At 39.4% G+C, this 16,094-nt stretch overlaps 2 pseudogenes and 3 gene segments (V, D, J or C); 3 read left to right on the forward strand and 2 right to left on the reverse strand.

The window, feature by feature from the left end:
• The first annotated feature begins 726 nt into the window (after nt 1–726).
• On the forward strand, nt 727–2,755 carry LOC117766688 (annotated as a pseudogene).
• A 1,078-nt stretch (nt 2,756–3,833) lies between these two features.
• LOC117766695 lies at nt 3,834–4,522 on the reverse strand. The segment is given in 2 exon segments: nt 3,834–4,258; nt 4,351–4,522. Coding segments are annotated over 2 exon segments (378 nt in total).
• A 2,310-nt stretch (nt 4,523–6,832) lies between these two features.
• Nucleotides 6,833–8,785, forward strand: LOC117766079. The segment is given in 4 exon segments: nt 6,833–6,872; nt 6,965–7,105; nt 7,578–7,622; nt 8,314–8,785. Coding segments are annotated over 4 exon segments (551 nt in total).
• Nucleotides 8,786–9,962: 1,177 nt separating this feature from the next.
• On the reverse strand, nt 9,963–10,883 carry LOC117766694. The segment is given in 2 exon segments: nt 9,963–10,389; nt 10,482–10,883. Coding segments are annotated over 2 exon segments (376 nt in total).
• A 1,942-nt stretch (nt 10,884–12,825) lies between these two features.
• LOC117766689 lies at nt 12,826–14,943 on the forward strand (annotated as a pseudogene).
• Nucleotides 14,944–16,094: the final 1,151 nt, after the last annotated feature.

Raw genomic sequence — 16,094 nt, forward strand, 5'->3', positions numbered from 1 at the left:
AAGGGTCAGACCTGTGTAGAATGACAGGAAACTGTCCCTGACTACAAACACACCACTGTTTTAATAAGTGCTATTTGGTCAATCATACACATTTTAACTGTGATGTGTTTAAATTATGTTCATATCCTAAATAGATGATTGTTGTTGACTAACTATAATCTTGATGATGGTGATTTTAACTGTGACTTAAAGGGATAGTTCACCCAAAACTGAAAATTCACTCATTACTGAAAAAAAACAATATCAAGCCTCCATACTGCTCCTGTGATGTCATCCAAGTGTCCCTAAGCCCTGACATTCAAATCTCACCTGTAACAGCTTCATTTACACCATGTTTTTAGTCTTAATATCCTCTGATATCCTCCTCTGGAGCCACGTTCACACGTAGATCACAGAGAACATTCAGACTAAAAACATGGTGTAAATTACCTCCTTTCGTGTTATATTGGATTTGGCTGCAACGCTGTTTACTCCTGAAATCCAAAAGTGTTTTGTGGACTCAAACACTTCACCCACCCCTCCATCGGCATAGTGGTGAATAATGAGTGAATTTAAATTTTTGGGTGAACTATCCCTTTAAGTTTGCAAAATAATGGAAACACTTTAAAACACACAAATCAATGACAGTATTCACCTACACTGAGAATAATGGATAGATGAAATATTTCTCCATAAAGAGGATTAAAGTGCACATGACAAACCATGCAGACTTAACCAAAGCTCCTCCTCCTATCCCTCTCTCAGTTTCAGGTTTGTATTAAATTGCTCCTCCAGCACCTCCTCTCCTCATCCTCCAAACCCTCTCATCTGACCCTCTTCACCCTCTCAAGTGACAAGGCCACTCTCAGCACACACTGACAACATGCTGGGGACCCTCTGCACTCTCATCACCGCTCTAACATGTAAGGAGGCTGACTTACTGCAGCTCCGGCCTCGTGTTGGATTCATCAGTCTGTGTGTTTCTCTTGACTCCGTGTGGTCTTGTTGTTTCCAGGTGTGAGTGGTGTGACGGTGGTGACACAGAAGCCTCCTGTTGTGACTGTGAGGAAAGGAGAGACAGTCACCATGGACTGTAACCTGGGGACTGCTACTGACAGCGCTGCTCGTTGGTATAAACAGATTCCAGGAGGAGTTCCTCAGTATGTACTGAGGTTTTATCATGGATCGAGCTCTCCAACCTATGGTTCTGGTTTCTCTTCTCCCAAATTCACATCCACTCATCAGTCGACAACAGATTATCGTTTGATCATAAACAACGTGGAGGAGAGAGACTCTCTGTTTATTACTGTCAACATGGGACAGCTCTGCTAAAGAACACGTATCACAATGATTCACACTGTGACAAAAACCTCAGGGAGGGACACTCAGCTGCTGTCAACACACCCGACCAACATCAAACACTATAAGTCAAGAAAAACATTCAGGGTGATTGAATAAATTCTCCTGCAGACACAATGTTTGAAACAAGTGCAGCAGTTTTTTTAATTCAGTAAATAAACAGACTGATGAAGAGAATGAGACGTTCACAGTGAACGTTGGTCTCAACAGGAAGTTTCAGCTCCACTCCCCTCAGAGAGCGTCAGGAGGTTTTTGTACAGCCATGTGCACAAACTGAATCACTGTGGTATTCGGACAAGGGACCAAGCTGATTGTGACAGGTAAGAACTTTTTAACTCCTCAATAAACATAATTGCTATTTTGCATCCAACCCAAATGGACAGAAAAGAATAGATGTGTGTTTGTTGATTCTGTAAAATATTTAACCATTTATTTGATGAATTTAAGATTGTTGTATTTTTGTATACCAGCTTTGCCTTGATACCACACTTTGTATATGACACAGAAATGTGCTAATGATTTGTAAAATCTATTTACCTTTACAATAACAATGATGATCCACTGTATTTGTTGTTTGGTTCATAGGATTAGTTTTTAACGTATCTTAATTCTCTTTTTGAAATCGTCTTTGGTCATTAGATAAACACAAAAAGTAAGAACTTAAATGTAATAATTTATCTCACTGACTGAAATCGTTGTACTGGAAAACAAATATGATTTTGTTAGACACAATCAATAAATGTATAAATGTTTTGAAAGACTTATGGATCATATTCTATGAACAGTGTTAATTAAAAAAGACAAACTGTAAATATTTTAGATGCTTCTGCAGCATGAAAACTCTTTACCCTTCACTGAGACTGTCATGTTTTCCATCAATCAGTGTATTCCTAGTAATTAATGTCCTTGTTGTATTTCCAGGCTCCAGCCTCTCTCCTCCTGTCCTGACTGTCTTCCCTCCGTCCAGTGCTGAGCTCCGCTCCAACAAAGCCACTCTGCTCTGTCTGTCCAGTCAGTCTGTGCCTTTAGCAGAAGTGACCTGGTTGGTCGGTGGGAGTCCAGTGAGCAGTGGGATCTCTACCAGCACCGCCGTCCAACAACCGGACCAGACTTTCCAAATCAGCAGCTATCTGGCCATCCAGACGTCAGACTGGAACATGGACAAGCTTTACACATGTAAAGTGTCTCTGGGCTCCCAGACGTCAGAGGAAAACATCAACAAGTCCGTCTGCACCACTGAAGAATAACAGAGGAGCAGAATGACCATTTAAAACCTGCTTCTTTTTACCTGTTTGTGTTTTGTTTCATGCAGGAAAATGCGTTTGTATGCTTGTGACACACGTTGTGAGGGTTGGGTGGTGGTGTTCTATCAACTTTGCAACTGTTGCTTTCAATAAAAAATCATTTTTCCAAAACACGTCTGAAATAGTTTGTTCTCATTGCTTTTGTCAGTAAAATTTACTTAATACTTGAAAAGGTACAAAATATCTCAGAGAGCAAAATGAGTTTCCCCTTATTTTGGTTTAGTGAATCAATGTAGTAAAATTCTCATAACACCTGTAGTAACTGAATCTGAATTTTAATCCTCGGAAGCATCACCTCTCCACTCCACCTTTTTTCTCCTTCCCAGGATGCACCTGTGCAACTGCTCTCCTTATTTATATCCCTAATTAAATAATAAAGACCAGTGTCAGCTCTCTTTAAAATAATGTTTTAATCTAATCAGCAGTATGTGTGGAAACTGGAGACATGGAGGGGAACATATACAACAAGTTTTCTCCTTCGCAGGAGTCAGAGTGTGAAAACCTCAGTTGACTATGGTTCTCCAACGACAAATGTAAAAAGGCAACAATGCATCTGTTAGAAAAAGAAAGAAACAGGGAATTTAATTATTCCTAACTAAGGTGTCACATTATCTTCAGTATTAAACATGGGGGTTTAATACCTGTGGGTTAATACTGATGTGATTTCACAGAGAACATTTCTGCTGACGTCCTGTTTGTGAGCTGCTCTGATTAGGACTTGAATTTATTTAGTAATTTTGTGGAAATCATATTAATCATCACACATTGATGAGTGAAGCATATAAATGAAGGAATGGTAAAGCAGTTAGATTGGTATAGAATAACTAATCACCTCAACCATCACTAGATGTGCGTCACACTTTTATTACATTGAGGAAATTTAAATCAGCAAATGAACACATTGTTTCTTTGCTGCTCACTTCCTGTTAATTGATTGTTTCATGATGAGTGGAAAGTTATATTAACATTTTCTGTAAACAATAATTATTTCAACAATTTAAAAACTTTTCTGAGATCATGATTTGTGCTTTAGTGTTGTACTTTTTTTTGTTAAAGCATATCAGATATATATAAGCACAACAATAGATTTGTGTCGTAATCCAGGGAAATAATCTGTGATGTTTTAACATTTACATTTTGGTATATATATAAGAATAATCAGAGGTTTCAACTTCTGTGGACAGAGAGCATCACCTGATGGCTTCACAGTCGGTCAACATGTGTCAGCAGGAGAAAAAGCAGAAGTGTTAAGTGAGGAGGTTTTTGTCACAGTGTGAATCACTGTGATACCCACTCATTAGCAGAGTCGTCCCATACGCTACAGTGATAAACAGCAGAGTCTCCCTCCTCCACGTTGTTTATGATCAAACGATAATCTGATGTCGACTGATGAGTGGATGTGAATTTGGGAGAAGAGAAACCAGAACCATAGCCTGGAGAGCTATGACCATGATAAAACCTTAGTACATACTGAGGAACTCCTCCTGGAATCTGTTTACACCAGTAAGCATAACGGTTACTAAGAGTCCCCTGGTTACAGTCCATGGTGACTGTCTCTCCTTTCCTCACGGCCACAACAGGAGGCTTCTGAGTCACCACCTTCACACCACTCACACCTGGAAACAACAAGACCACACGGAGTCAAGAGAAACACACAGACTGAAGAATCCAACACGAGGCCGGAGCTGCAGTAAGTCAGCCTCCTTACATGTTAGAGCGGTGATGAGAGTGCAGAGGGTCCCCAGCATGTTGGCAGTGTGTGCTGAGAGTGGCCTTGTCACTTGAGAGGCTGATGAGGGTCAGATGAGAGGGTTTGGAGGATGAGGAGAGGAGGTGCTGGAGGAGCAATTTAATACAAACCTGAAACTGAGAGAGGGACAGGAGGAGGAGCTTCAGTTAGATCTATTTGACACTTAGATAATGGTTTCATGTTGATGAATTTCCAAATGGCAAACATATATTCTCCCCAATTAAATACATCATTAAATCCTTCAGTCAATAATTGAATATCTTCATATAATGTTCTCTGCATATAGGACAGTGTGAATGTTAAGATGAATATAAGAGTTGAATACAGGATCTAAATTGATTTTACAGAAACGTTTTGTGTTTGATGTAATATAATGAAGTTGTTTCAAGACTTTTCCTTTTAAACTTTGGGATTTCACTGACACCGACCTCTTTGTTCACATGGAGCTACGAGAGAGGAGGCGTGCAGGTGCATCCTGGGAGGGAGGAAAGTGAGTCATGGAGAGACGCTGCTGCACTAAAAACGCAAACGCCTTGATATTAAACCTGGAATCATCATTTGTGCCGGTGAAGATGTTCTGAACTTATCCACTTGTTACTCTCTGGTGTGTGTTTTTGTGCAGAGTGAGGTGACCAATAATATTTTCAGAATTTGTGATGCCTGAAAAGAAAAGGAACAACTCTCCAGTCAACAGAGTGACTGACCGGATGAGGAGCTGTGGTTAAACTCATGGTTTACTAACCGTCTCACTTCTGTTCATCATTTCTAAAAGATTTGTCCGAGATCCTACAGATGTCACTCATGCTGGTTTGTGCAACGTTTGAATCTTCACGTTTCTTTGTTTCAGTTGGAGTAACCGGAGATGGGAGATCAAACGTTTTCTGCAACTTAAAATGAGGCATCTATTGCAGGACACAAGCACATGCACATATTTTCACAATGAATATTCATGAGCTAGAACAGACTAATACTATTAACTGAATCATCAGTTTCCAGTCCTGTGAATTGACTCTGAACCTCCTAATTTACATGAAGCTATATAAAGACAGGAGGCCTTCAGGTGCATCCTGCAGATCAGAGAGGGGAGTTGAGACATGAGCCCCCCTCCCCTGTGCCTTTCTATCAATGATCCAGTGCAACGATCACCACAGCTTACAATGACAACTGTCTGCACTCTCATCACTGCTCTAAGATGTGTGACGGTGGTGATTGACATTTCTTTAAACCATTTAAATGTATTAATAGTTAATCCCAGCTACATCACTTAAATGATGCATACCATGCCTACCTACCTACATTTAAAAGTAAAGAAATACACTCCACCCTCAGGTCACTTAAAAAAACAAATGTGAACATTTTAGACTCTTCTGAGCATGAAATTATTCATCATTTACTTACACTGTCATGCTTCATTCTGTTACATTCACGAATCATTCAATACAAAAAAACAATGTGATTTCATGAGCAGTTGACACGTCAGAACAGTCAAATGAGCTGCAACTGAAACAGAGTTTTTATCAGTGAAGCGTAACCTCTCAACCTCACCCTCTTCCTACCCAGGATGCACCTGCAGGCCGCCTCTCCTGATTTATAACTTCATGTAAATGAAAAGGTCAAGGGTCAGACCTGTGTAGAATGATAGGAAACTGTCCCTGACTGCAAACACACCACTGTTTTAATAAGTGCTATTTGGTCAATCATACACATTTTAACTGTGATGTGTTTAAATTATGTTCATATCCTAAATAGATTATTGTTGTTGACTAATTAAAATCTTGATGATGGTGATTTTAACTGTGACTTAAAGGGATAGTTCACCCAAAACTGAAAATTCACTCATTACTGAAAAAAAACAATATCAAGCCTCTATACTGCTTCTGTGATGTCATCCAAGTGTCCGTAAGCCCTGACATTCAAATCTCACCTGAACAGCTTCATTTACTCCATGTTTTTAGTCTTAATATCCTCTGATATCCTCCTCTGGAGCCACGTTCACACGTAGATCACAGAGAACATTCAGACTAAAAACATGGTGTAAATTACCTCCTTTCGTGTTATATTGGATTTGGCTGCAACGCTGTTTACCCCTGAAATCCAAAAGTGTTTTGTGGACTCAAACACTTTGGATCGGCATAGTGGTGAATAATGAGTGATTTTAAAATTTTTGGTGAACTATCCTTTAAGTTTGCAAAATTATGGAAACACTGTAAAACACACAAATCAATGAAAGTATTCACCTACACTGAGAAAAATGGAGAGAAAGAAATATTTCTCCATGAAGAGGATTAAAGTACAAAGCTCCTCCTCCTGTCCCTCTCTCAGTTTCAGGTTTGTATTAAATTGCTCCTCCAGCACCTCCTCTCCTCATCCTCCAAACCCTCTCATCTGACCCTCATCTCCCTCTCAAGTGACAAGGCCACTCTCAGCACACACTGACAACATGCTGGGGACCCTCTGCACTCTCATCACCGCTCTAACATGTAAGGAGGCTGACTTACTGCAGCTCCGGCCTCGTGTTGGATTCATCAGTCTGTGTGTTTCTCTTGACTCCGTGTGGTCTTGTTGTTTCCAGGTGTGAGTGGTGTGACGGTGGTGACACAGAAGCCTCCTGTTGTGACCGTGAGGAAAGGAGAGACAGTCACCATGGACTGTAACCTGGGGACTGTACTAACTCTGCTTGCTGGTATAAACAGATTCCAGGAGGAGTTCCTCAGTATGTACTGAGGTTTTATCATGGATGGAGCTCTCCAACTATGGTTCTGGTTTCTCTTCTCCCAAATTCACATCCACTCATCAGTCGACACAGATTATCGTTTGATCATAAACAACGTGGAGGAGGGAGACTCTGCTGTTTATTACTGTCACACATGGGACGCTCTGCTAGTGAACTGTATCACAGTGATTTACACTGTGACAAAAACCTCAGGGAGGGACACTCAGCTGCTGTCAACACACCCGACCAACATCAAACACTATAAGTCAAGAAAAACATTCAGGGTGATTGAATAAATTCTCCTGCAGACACAATGTTTGAAACAAGTGCAGCAGTTTTTTTAATTCAGTAAATAAACAGACTGATGAAGAGAATGAGACGTTCACAGTGAACGTTGGTCTCAACAGGAAGTTTCAGCTCCACTCCCCTCAGAGAGCGTCAGGAGGTTTTTGTACAGCCATGTGCACAAACTGAATCACTGTGGTATTCGGACAAGGGACCAAGCTGATTGTGACAGGTAAGAACTTTTTAACTGATCAATAAACACAATTGATATTTTGCCTCCGGCCCAAATGGACAGAAAGAATAAATGTGTGTTTGTTGATTCTGTAAAACTTTTAACATTGTATTTGGTGAAGTTAAGATTCTTATATTTTTGTATACCAGCTTTGCCTTGATACCACACATTGTATTTGACACAGAAATGTGCCAATGATCTCAACATTGGAAATGTTTTATACAAATGATTCGCCTGTTTTTAATAAGAATATACTTAAACTATTCAGTTCCACATGTTGTGAGAAATTTAATCTTTGTAAAATCTATTTACCTTTACAATAACAATGATGATCCACTGTATTTGTTGTTTGGTTCATAGGATTAGTTTTTAACGTATCTTAATTCTCTTTTGAAATCGTCTTTGGTTATTAGATAAACACAAAAAGTAAGAATTATATGTCATAATTTCTCACACTGACTGAAATAGATGTATTGGAAAACAAATATGATTTTGTTAGACACAATCAATAAATTAATAAATGTTTTGAAAGACTTATGGATCATATTCTATAACAGTTGATTAAAAAAAAACAAACTGTAAATATTTTAGATGCTTCTGCAGCATGAAAACTCTTTATCCTTCACTGAGACTGTCATGTTTTCCATCAATCATGTATTCCTAGTAATTAATGTCCTTGTTGTATTTCCAGGCTCCAGCCTCTCTCCTCCTGTCCTGACTGTCTTCCCTCCGTCCAGTGCTGAGCTCCGCTCCAACAAAGCCACTCTGCTCTGTCTGTCCAGTCAGTCTGTGCCTTTTGCAGAAGTGACCTGGTTGGTCGGTGGGAGTCCAGTGAGCAGTGGGATCTCTACCAGCACCGCCGTCCACCAACCGGACCAGACTTTCCAAATCAGCAGCTATCTGGCCATCCAGACGTCAGACTGGAACATGGACAAGCTTTACACATGTAAAGTGTCTCTGGGCTCCCAGACGTCAGAGAAAACATCAACAAGTCCGTCTGCACCACTGAAGAATAACAGAGGAGCAGAATCACCATTTAAAACCTGCTTCTTTTTTCCTGTTTGTGTTTTGTTTCATGCAGGAGAATGCGTTTGTATGCTTGTGACACACGTTGTGAGGGTTGGGTGGTGGTGTTCTATCAACTTTGCAACTGTTGCTTTCAATAAAAAATCATTTTTTCCAAAACCGTCTGAAATAGTTTGTTCTCACTGCAGCTGAGACAATGATATTTTGATATCATTAACAATAACTTCACCAGCGCCTGATTCTGCTGTAACGTTTCTCAACACAAATGACAGCAAAGTTTGTTTCTGTTTTTGTCGTACAATTTACTTAATACTTGAAATGGTACAAAATGGCTCAGAGAGCAAAATGAGTTTTCCCTTATTTTGTTTAGTGAATCAATGTAGTAACGTTCTCATAAAACCTGTAGTAACTGAATCTGAATTTTCATCCTCGGAAGCATCACTCTCCACTCACCTTTTTTTCTCCTTCCCAGCATGCACCTGTGCACCGCTCTCCTTATTTATAGCCCTAATTAAATATAAAAGTCGAGTGTCAGCTCTCTATAAAATAATGTTTTAATCTAATCAGCAGTATGTGTGGAAACTGGAGACATGGAGGGGAACATATACAACAAGTTTTCTCCTTCCCAGGAGTCAGAGTGTGAAAACTCAGTTGACTATGGTTCTCCAATGACAAATGCTAAAAAGGCAACAATGCATCTGTTAGAAAAAGAAAGAAACAGGGAATTTAATTATTCTAACTAAGCTGTCACAATCAGCAGTATTAAACATGGGGGTTTAATACCTGTGGGTTAATACTGATGTGATTTCACAGAGAACATTTCTGCTGACGTCCTGTTTGTGAGCTGCTCTGATTAGGACTTGAATTTATTTAGTAATTTTGTGGAAATCATATTAATCATCACACATGATGAGTGAAGCATATAAATGAAGGAATGGTAAAGCAGTTAGATTGGTATAGAATAACTAATCACCTCAACCATCACTAGATGTGCGTCACACTTTTATTACATTGAGGAAATTTAAATCAGCAAATGAACACATTGATTCTTTGTTGCTCACTTCCTGTTAATTGATTGTTTCATGATGAGTGGAAAGTTATATTAACATTTTTGAAAAATAATTATTAAAAATTTAAAACTTTTCTGAGTCATGATTTGTGCTTTAGTGTTTTTTTGTTAAAGCTTATCAGATATATATAATCACAAAAATTTGATTTGTTTAATCCAGGAAAATAATCTGGGATGTTTTAACATTTACATTTTGCTATATTATAATACGTATAATCAGAGGTTTCAACTTCTGTGGACAGAGAGCATCACCTGATGGCTTCACAGTCGGTCAACATGTGTCAGCAGGAGAAAAAGCAGAAGTGTTAAGTGAGGAGGTTTTTGTCACAGTGTAAATCACTGTGATACAGTTTCACTAGCAGAGTCGTCCCATGTGCTACAGTGATAAACAGCAGAGTCTCCCTCCTCCACGTTGTTTATGATCAAACGATAATCTGTTGTCGACTGATGAGTGGATGTGAATTTGGGAGAAGAGAAACCAGAACCATAGCTTGTAGACTCCATCCATGATGAAACTCCAGTACATACTGAGGAACTCCTCCTGGAATCTGTTTATACCAGCTAGCAGTACGGCAGTAACAGTCCCCAGGTTACAGTCCATGGTGACTGTCTCTCCTTTCCTCACGGTCACAACAGGAGGCTTCTGTGTCACCACCGTCACACCACTCACACCTGGAAACAACAAGACCACACGGAGTCAAGAGAAACACACAGACTGATGAATCCAACACGAGGCCGGAGCTGCAGTAAGTCAGCCTCCTTACATGTTAGAGCGGTGATGAGAGTGCAGAGGGTCCCCAGCATGTTGTCAGTGTGTGCTGAGAGTGGCCTTGTCACTTGAGAGGGTGATGAGGGTCAGATGAGAGGGTTTGGAGGATGAGGAGAGGAGGTGCTGGAGGAGCAATTTAATACAACACTGAAACTGAGAGAGGGACAGGAGGAGGAGCTTCAGTTAGATCTATTTGACACTTAGATAATGGTTTTATGTTGATGAATTTCCAAGTGGCAAACACATATATTCCCCCAATTAAATACATCATTAAATCCTTCAGTCAATAATTGAATATGTTCATATAATGTTCTCTGCATATAGGACAGTGTGAATGTTAAGATGAATATAAGAGTTGATTACAGGATCTAAATTGATATTACAGAAACGTTTTGTGTTGATGTAATATCATCAAGTTGGTTCAAGACTTTTCCTTTTAAACTTTGGGATTTCACTGACACCGACCTCTTTGTTCACATGGAGCTACTAGAGAGGAGGGCAGGTGCATCCTGGGAGGGAGGAAAGTGAGTCATGGAGAGACGCTGCTGCACTAAAAATGCAAACGCCTTGATATTAAACCTGGAATTGTCATTTGTGCCGGTGAAGATGTTCTGAACTTATCCACTTGTTACTCTCTGGTGTGTGTTTTTGTGCAGAGTGAGGTGACCAATAATATTTCCAGAATTTGTGATGCCTGAAAAGAAAAGGAACAACTCTCCAGTCAACAGAGTGACTGACCGGATGAGGAGCTGTGGTTAAACTCATGGTTTACTAACCGTCTCACTTCTGTCATCGTTTCTAAAAGATTTGTCCGAGATCCTACAGATGTCACTCATGCTGGTTTGTGCAACGTTTGAATCTTCACATTTCTTTGTTTCAGTTGGAGTAACCGGAGATGGGAGATCAATACGTTTTCTGCAACTTAAAATGAGGCATCTATTGCAGGACACAAGCACATGCACATATTTTCACAATGAATATTCATGAGCTAGGACTGACTAATACTAATCACTGAATCATCAGTTTCCAGTCCAGTGAATTGACTCTGAACCTCCTAATTTACATGAAGCTATATAAAGACAGGAGGCCTTCAGGTGCATCCTGCAGATCAGAGAGGGGAGTTGAGACATGAGCCCCCCCCCCCCCCCCTGTGCCTTTCTATCAATGATCCAGTCAACGATCACCACAGCTTACAATGACAACTGTCTGCACTCTCATCACTGCTCTAAGATGTGTGACGGTGGTGATTGACATTTCTTTAAACCATTTAAATGTATTTATTAATAGTCCACACATACATCACTTAAATAATGCATACCATGCCTACCTACCTACATTTAAAAGTAAAGAAATACACGCCACCCACAGGTCATTAAAAAAACAAATGTGAACATTTTAGACTCTTCTGAAGCATGACAATTATTCATCATTTACTTACACTGTCATGCTTCATTCTGTTACATTCAGAATCATTCAATACAAAAAAAACAATGTGATTTCATGAGCAGTTGACACGTCAGAACAGTCAAATGAGCTGCAACTGAAACAGAGTTTTTATCAGTGAAGCGTAACCTCTCAACCTCACCCTCTTCCTACCCAGGATGCACCTGCAGGCCGCCTCTCCTGATTTATAACTTCATGTAAATGAAAAGGTCAAGGGTCAGACCTGTGTAGAATGACAGGAAACTGTCCCTGACTGCAAACACACCACTGTTTTAATAAGTGCTATTTGGTCAATCATACACATTTTAACTGTGATGTGTTTAAATTATGTTCATATCCTAAATAGATGATTGTTGTTGACTAACTAAATCTTGATGATGGTGATTTTAACTGTGACTTAAAGGGATAGTTCACCCAAAACTGAAAATTCACTCATTACTGAAAAAAAACAATATCAAGCCTCTATACTGCTCCTGTGATGTCATCCAAGTGTCCTAAGCCCTGACATTCAAATCTCACCTGAACCAGCTTCATTTACACCATGTTTTTAGTCTTAATATCCTCTGATATCCTCCTCTGGAGCCACGTTCACACGTAGATCACAGAGAACATTCAGACTAAAAACATGGTGTAAATTACCTCCTTTCGTGTTATATTGGATTTGGCTGCAACGCTGTTTACTCCTGAAATCCAAAAGTGTTTTGTGGACTCAAACACTTCACCCACCCCTCCATCGGCATAGTGGTGAATAATGAGTGATTTAAATTTTTTGGTGAACTATCCCTTTAAGTTTGCAAAATAATGGAAACACTTTAAAACACACAAATCAATGAAAGTATTCACCTACACTGAGAATAATGGACAGATGAAATATTTCTCCATAAAGAGGATTAAAGTGCACATGACAAACCATGCAGACTTAACCAAAGCTCCTCCTCCTGTCCCTCTCTCAGTTTCAGGTTTGTATTAAATTGCTCCTCCAGCACCTCCTCTCCTCATCCTCCAAACCCTCTCATCTGACCCTCATCACCCTCTCAAGTGACAAGGCCACTCTCAGCACACACTGACAACATGCTGGGGACCCTCTGCACTCTCATCACCGCTCTAACATGTAAGGAGGCTGACTTACTGCAGCTCCGGCCTCGTGTTGGATTCATCAGTCTGTGTGTTTCTCTTGACTCCGTGTGGTCTTGTTGTTTCCAGGTGTGAGTGGTGTGACGGTGGTGACACAGAAGCCTCCTGTTGTGACCGTGAGGAAAGGAGAGACAGTCACCATGGACTGTAACCTGGGGACTGTTACTGCACGCTGCTCGTTGGTATAAACAGATTCCAGGAGGAGTTCCTCAGTATGTACTGAGGTTTTATCATGATAGCTCTCCAACCTATGGTTCTGGTTTCTCTTCTCCCAAATTCACATCCACTCATCAGTCGACAACAGATTATCGTTTGATCATAAACAACGTGGAGGAGGGAGACTCTGCTGTTTATTACTGTCAAACATGGGACAGCTCTGCTAAAGAAACGTATCACAATGATTCACACTGTGACAAAAACCTCAGGGAGGGACACTCAGCTGCTGTCAACATACCCGACCAACATCAAACACTATAAGTCAAGAAAAACATTCAGGGTGATTGAATAAATTCTCCTGCAGACACAATGTTTGAAACAAGTGCAGCAGTTTTTTTAATTAGTAAATAAACAGACTGATGAAGAGAATGAGACGTTCACAGTGAACGTTGGTCTCAACAGGAAGTTTCAGCTCCACTCCCCTCAGAGAGCGTCAGGAGGTTTTTGTACAGCCATGTGCACAAACTGAATCACTGTGGTATTCGGACAAGGGACCAAGCTGATTGTGACAGGTAAGAACTTTTTAACTCAATAAACACAATTGATATTTTGTATCCGGCCCAAATGGACAGAAAAGAATAAATGTGTGTTTGTTGATTCTGTAAAACTTTTAACATTGTATTTGGTGAATTTAAGATTGTTATATTTTTGTATATCAGCTTTGCCTTGATACCACACTTTGTATTTGACACAGAAATGTGCCAATGATCACAAGACTGGAAATGTTTTCTACAAATGATTCGCCTGTTTTTAATAAGAATATACTTATATAATATTCAGTTCCACATGTTGTGAGAAATTTAATCTTTGTAAAATCTATTTACCTTTACAATAACAATGATGATCCACTGTCTTTGTTGTTTGCTTCATAGGATTAGTTTTTAACGTATCTTAATTTCTTTTTAAATCGTCTTTGGTTATTAGATAAACACAAAAAGTAAGAACTTAAATGTCATAATTTCTCACTGACTGAAATCGTTGTATTGGAAAACAAATATGATTTTGTTAGACACAATCAATAAATGTATAATGTTTGAAAGACTTATGGATCATATTCTATGAACAGTGTTAATTAAAAAAGACAAACTGTAATATTTTAGATGCTTCTGCAGCATGAAAACTCTTTATCCTTCACTGAGACTGTCATGTTTTCCATCAATCAGTATATTCCTAGTAATTAATGTCCTTGTTGTATTTCCAGGCTCCAGCCTCTCTCCTCCTGTCCTGACTGTCTTCCCTCCGTCCAGTGCTGAGCTCTGCTCCAACAAAGCCACTCTGCTCTGTCTGTCCAGTCAGTCTGTGCCTTTAGCAGAAGTGACCTGGTTGGTCGGTGGGAGTCCAGTGAGCAGTGGGATCTCTACCAGCACCGCCGTCCAACAACCGGACCAGACTTTCCAAATCAGCAGCTATCTGGCCATCCAGACGTGACTGGAACATGGACAAGCTTTACACATGTAAAGTGTCTCTGGGCTCCCAGACGTCAGAGAAAACATCAACAAGTCCGTCTGCACCACTGAAGAATAACAGAGGAGCAGAATGACCATTTAAAACCTGCTTCTTTTTTCCTGTTTGTGCTTTGTTTCATGCAGGAAAATGCGTTTGTATGCTTGTGACACACGTTGTGAGGGTTGGGTGGTGGTGTTCTATCAACTTTGCACTGTTGCTTTCAATAAAAAATCATTATTCCAAAACACGTCTGAAATAGTTTGTTCTCACTGCAGCTGAGACAATGATATTTTGATATCATTAACAATAACTTCACCAGCGCCTGATTCTGCTGTAACGTTTCTCAACACAAATGACAGCAAAGTTTGTTTCTGTTTTTGTCAGTAAAATTACTTATACTTGAAAAAGCACAAAATGGCTCAGAGAGCAAAATGAGTTTTCCCTTATTTTGGTTTAGTGAATCAATGTAGTAACGTTCATAAACCTGTAGTAACTGAACTGAATTTTCATCCTCGGAAGCATCACCTCTCCACTCCACCTTTTTTCTCCTTCCCAGATGCACCTGTGCACCCGCTCTCCTTATTTAAGCCCTAATTAAATAAAAAGTCAGTGTCAGCTCTATTTAAAATAATGTTTTTATCTAATCAGCAGTATGTGTGGAAACTGGAGACATGGAGGGGAACATATACAACAAGTTTTCTCCTTCCCAGGAGTCAGAGTGTGAAAACTTCAGTTGACTATGGTTCTCCAATGACAAATGCTAAAAGGCAACAATGCATCTGTTAGAAAAAGAAACAAACAGGGAATTTAATTATTCTAACTAAGCTGTCACATTATCTGCAGTATTAAACATGGGGGTTTAATACCTGTGGTTAATACTGATGTGATTTCACAGATAACATTTCTGCTGACGTCCTGTTTGTGAGCTGCTCTGATTAGGACTTGAATTTATTTGTAATTTTGGGAAATTGTATTAATCATCAACATCGATGAAGAAGCATATAAATGAAGGAATGGTAAAGCAGTTAGATTGGTATAGAATAACTAATCACCTCAACCATCACTAGATGTGCGTCACACTTTTATTACATTGAGGAAATTTAAATCAGCAAATGAACACATTGATTTTGTTGCTCACTTCCTGTTAATTGATTGTTTCATGATGAGTGGAAAGTTTATTAACATTTTTGCAAACAATAATTATTACAACAATTTTAAAACTTTTCTGAGATCATGATTTGTGCTTTAGTGTTGTGCTTTTTTTGTTAAAGCTTATCAGATATAATAATCACAAAATTTAGATTTGTGTATAATCCAGGAAAATAATCTGGGATGTTTTAACATTTACATTTTGTATATTATATATACG

Source organism: Hippoglossus hippoglossus, chromosome 8 (genome assembly GCF_009819705.1).
Source record: "Hippoglossus hippoglossus isolate fHipHip1 chromosome 8, fHipHip1.pri, whole genome shotgun sequence".
Lineage (NCBI taxonomy): Eukaryota > Metazoa > Chordata > Actinopteri > Pleuronectiformes > Pleuronectidae > Hippoglossus > Hippoglossus hippoglossus.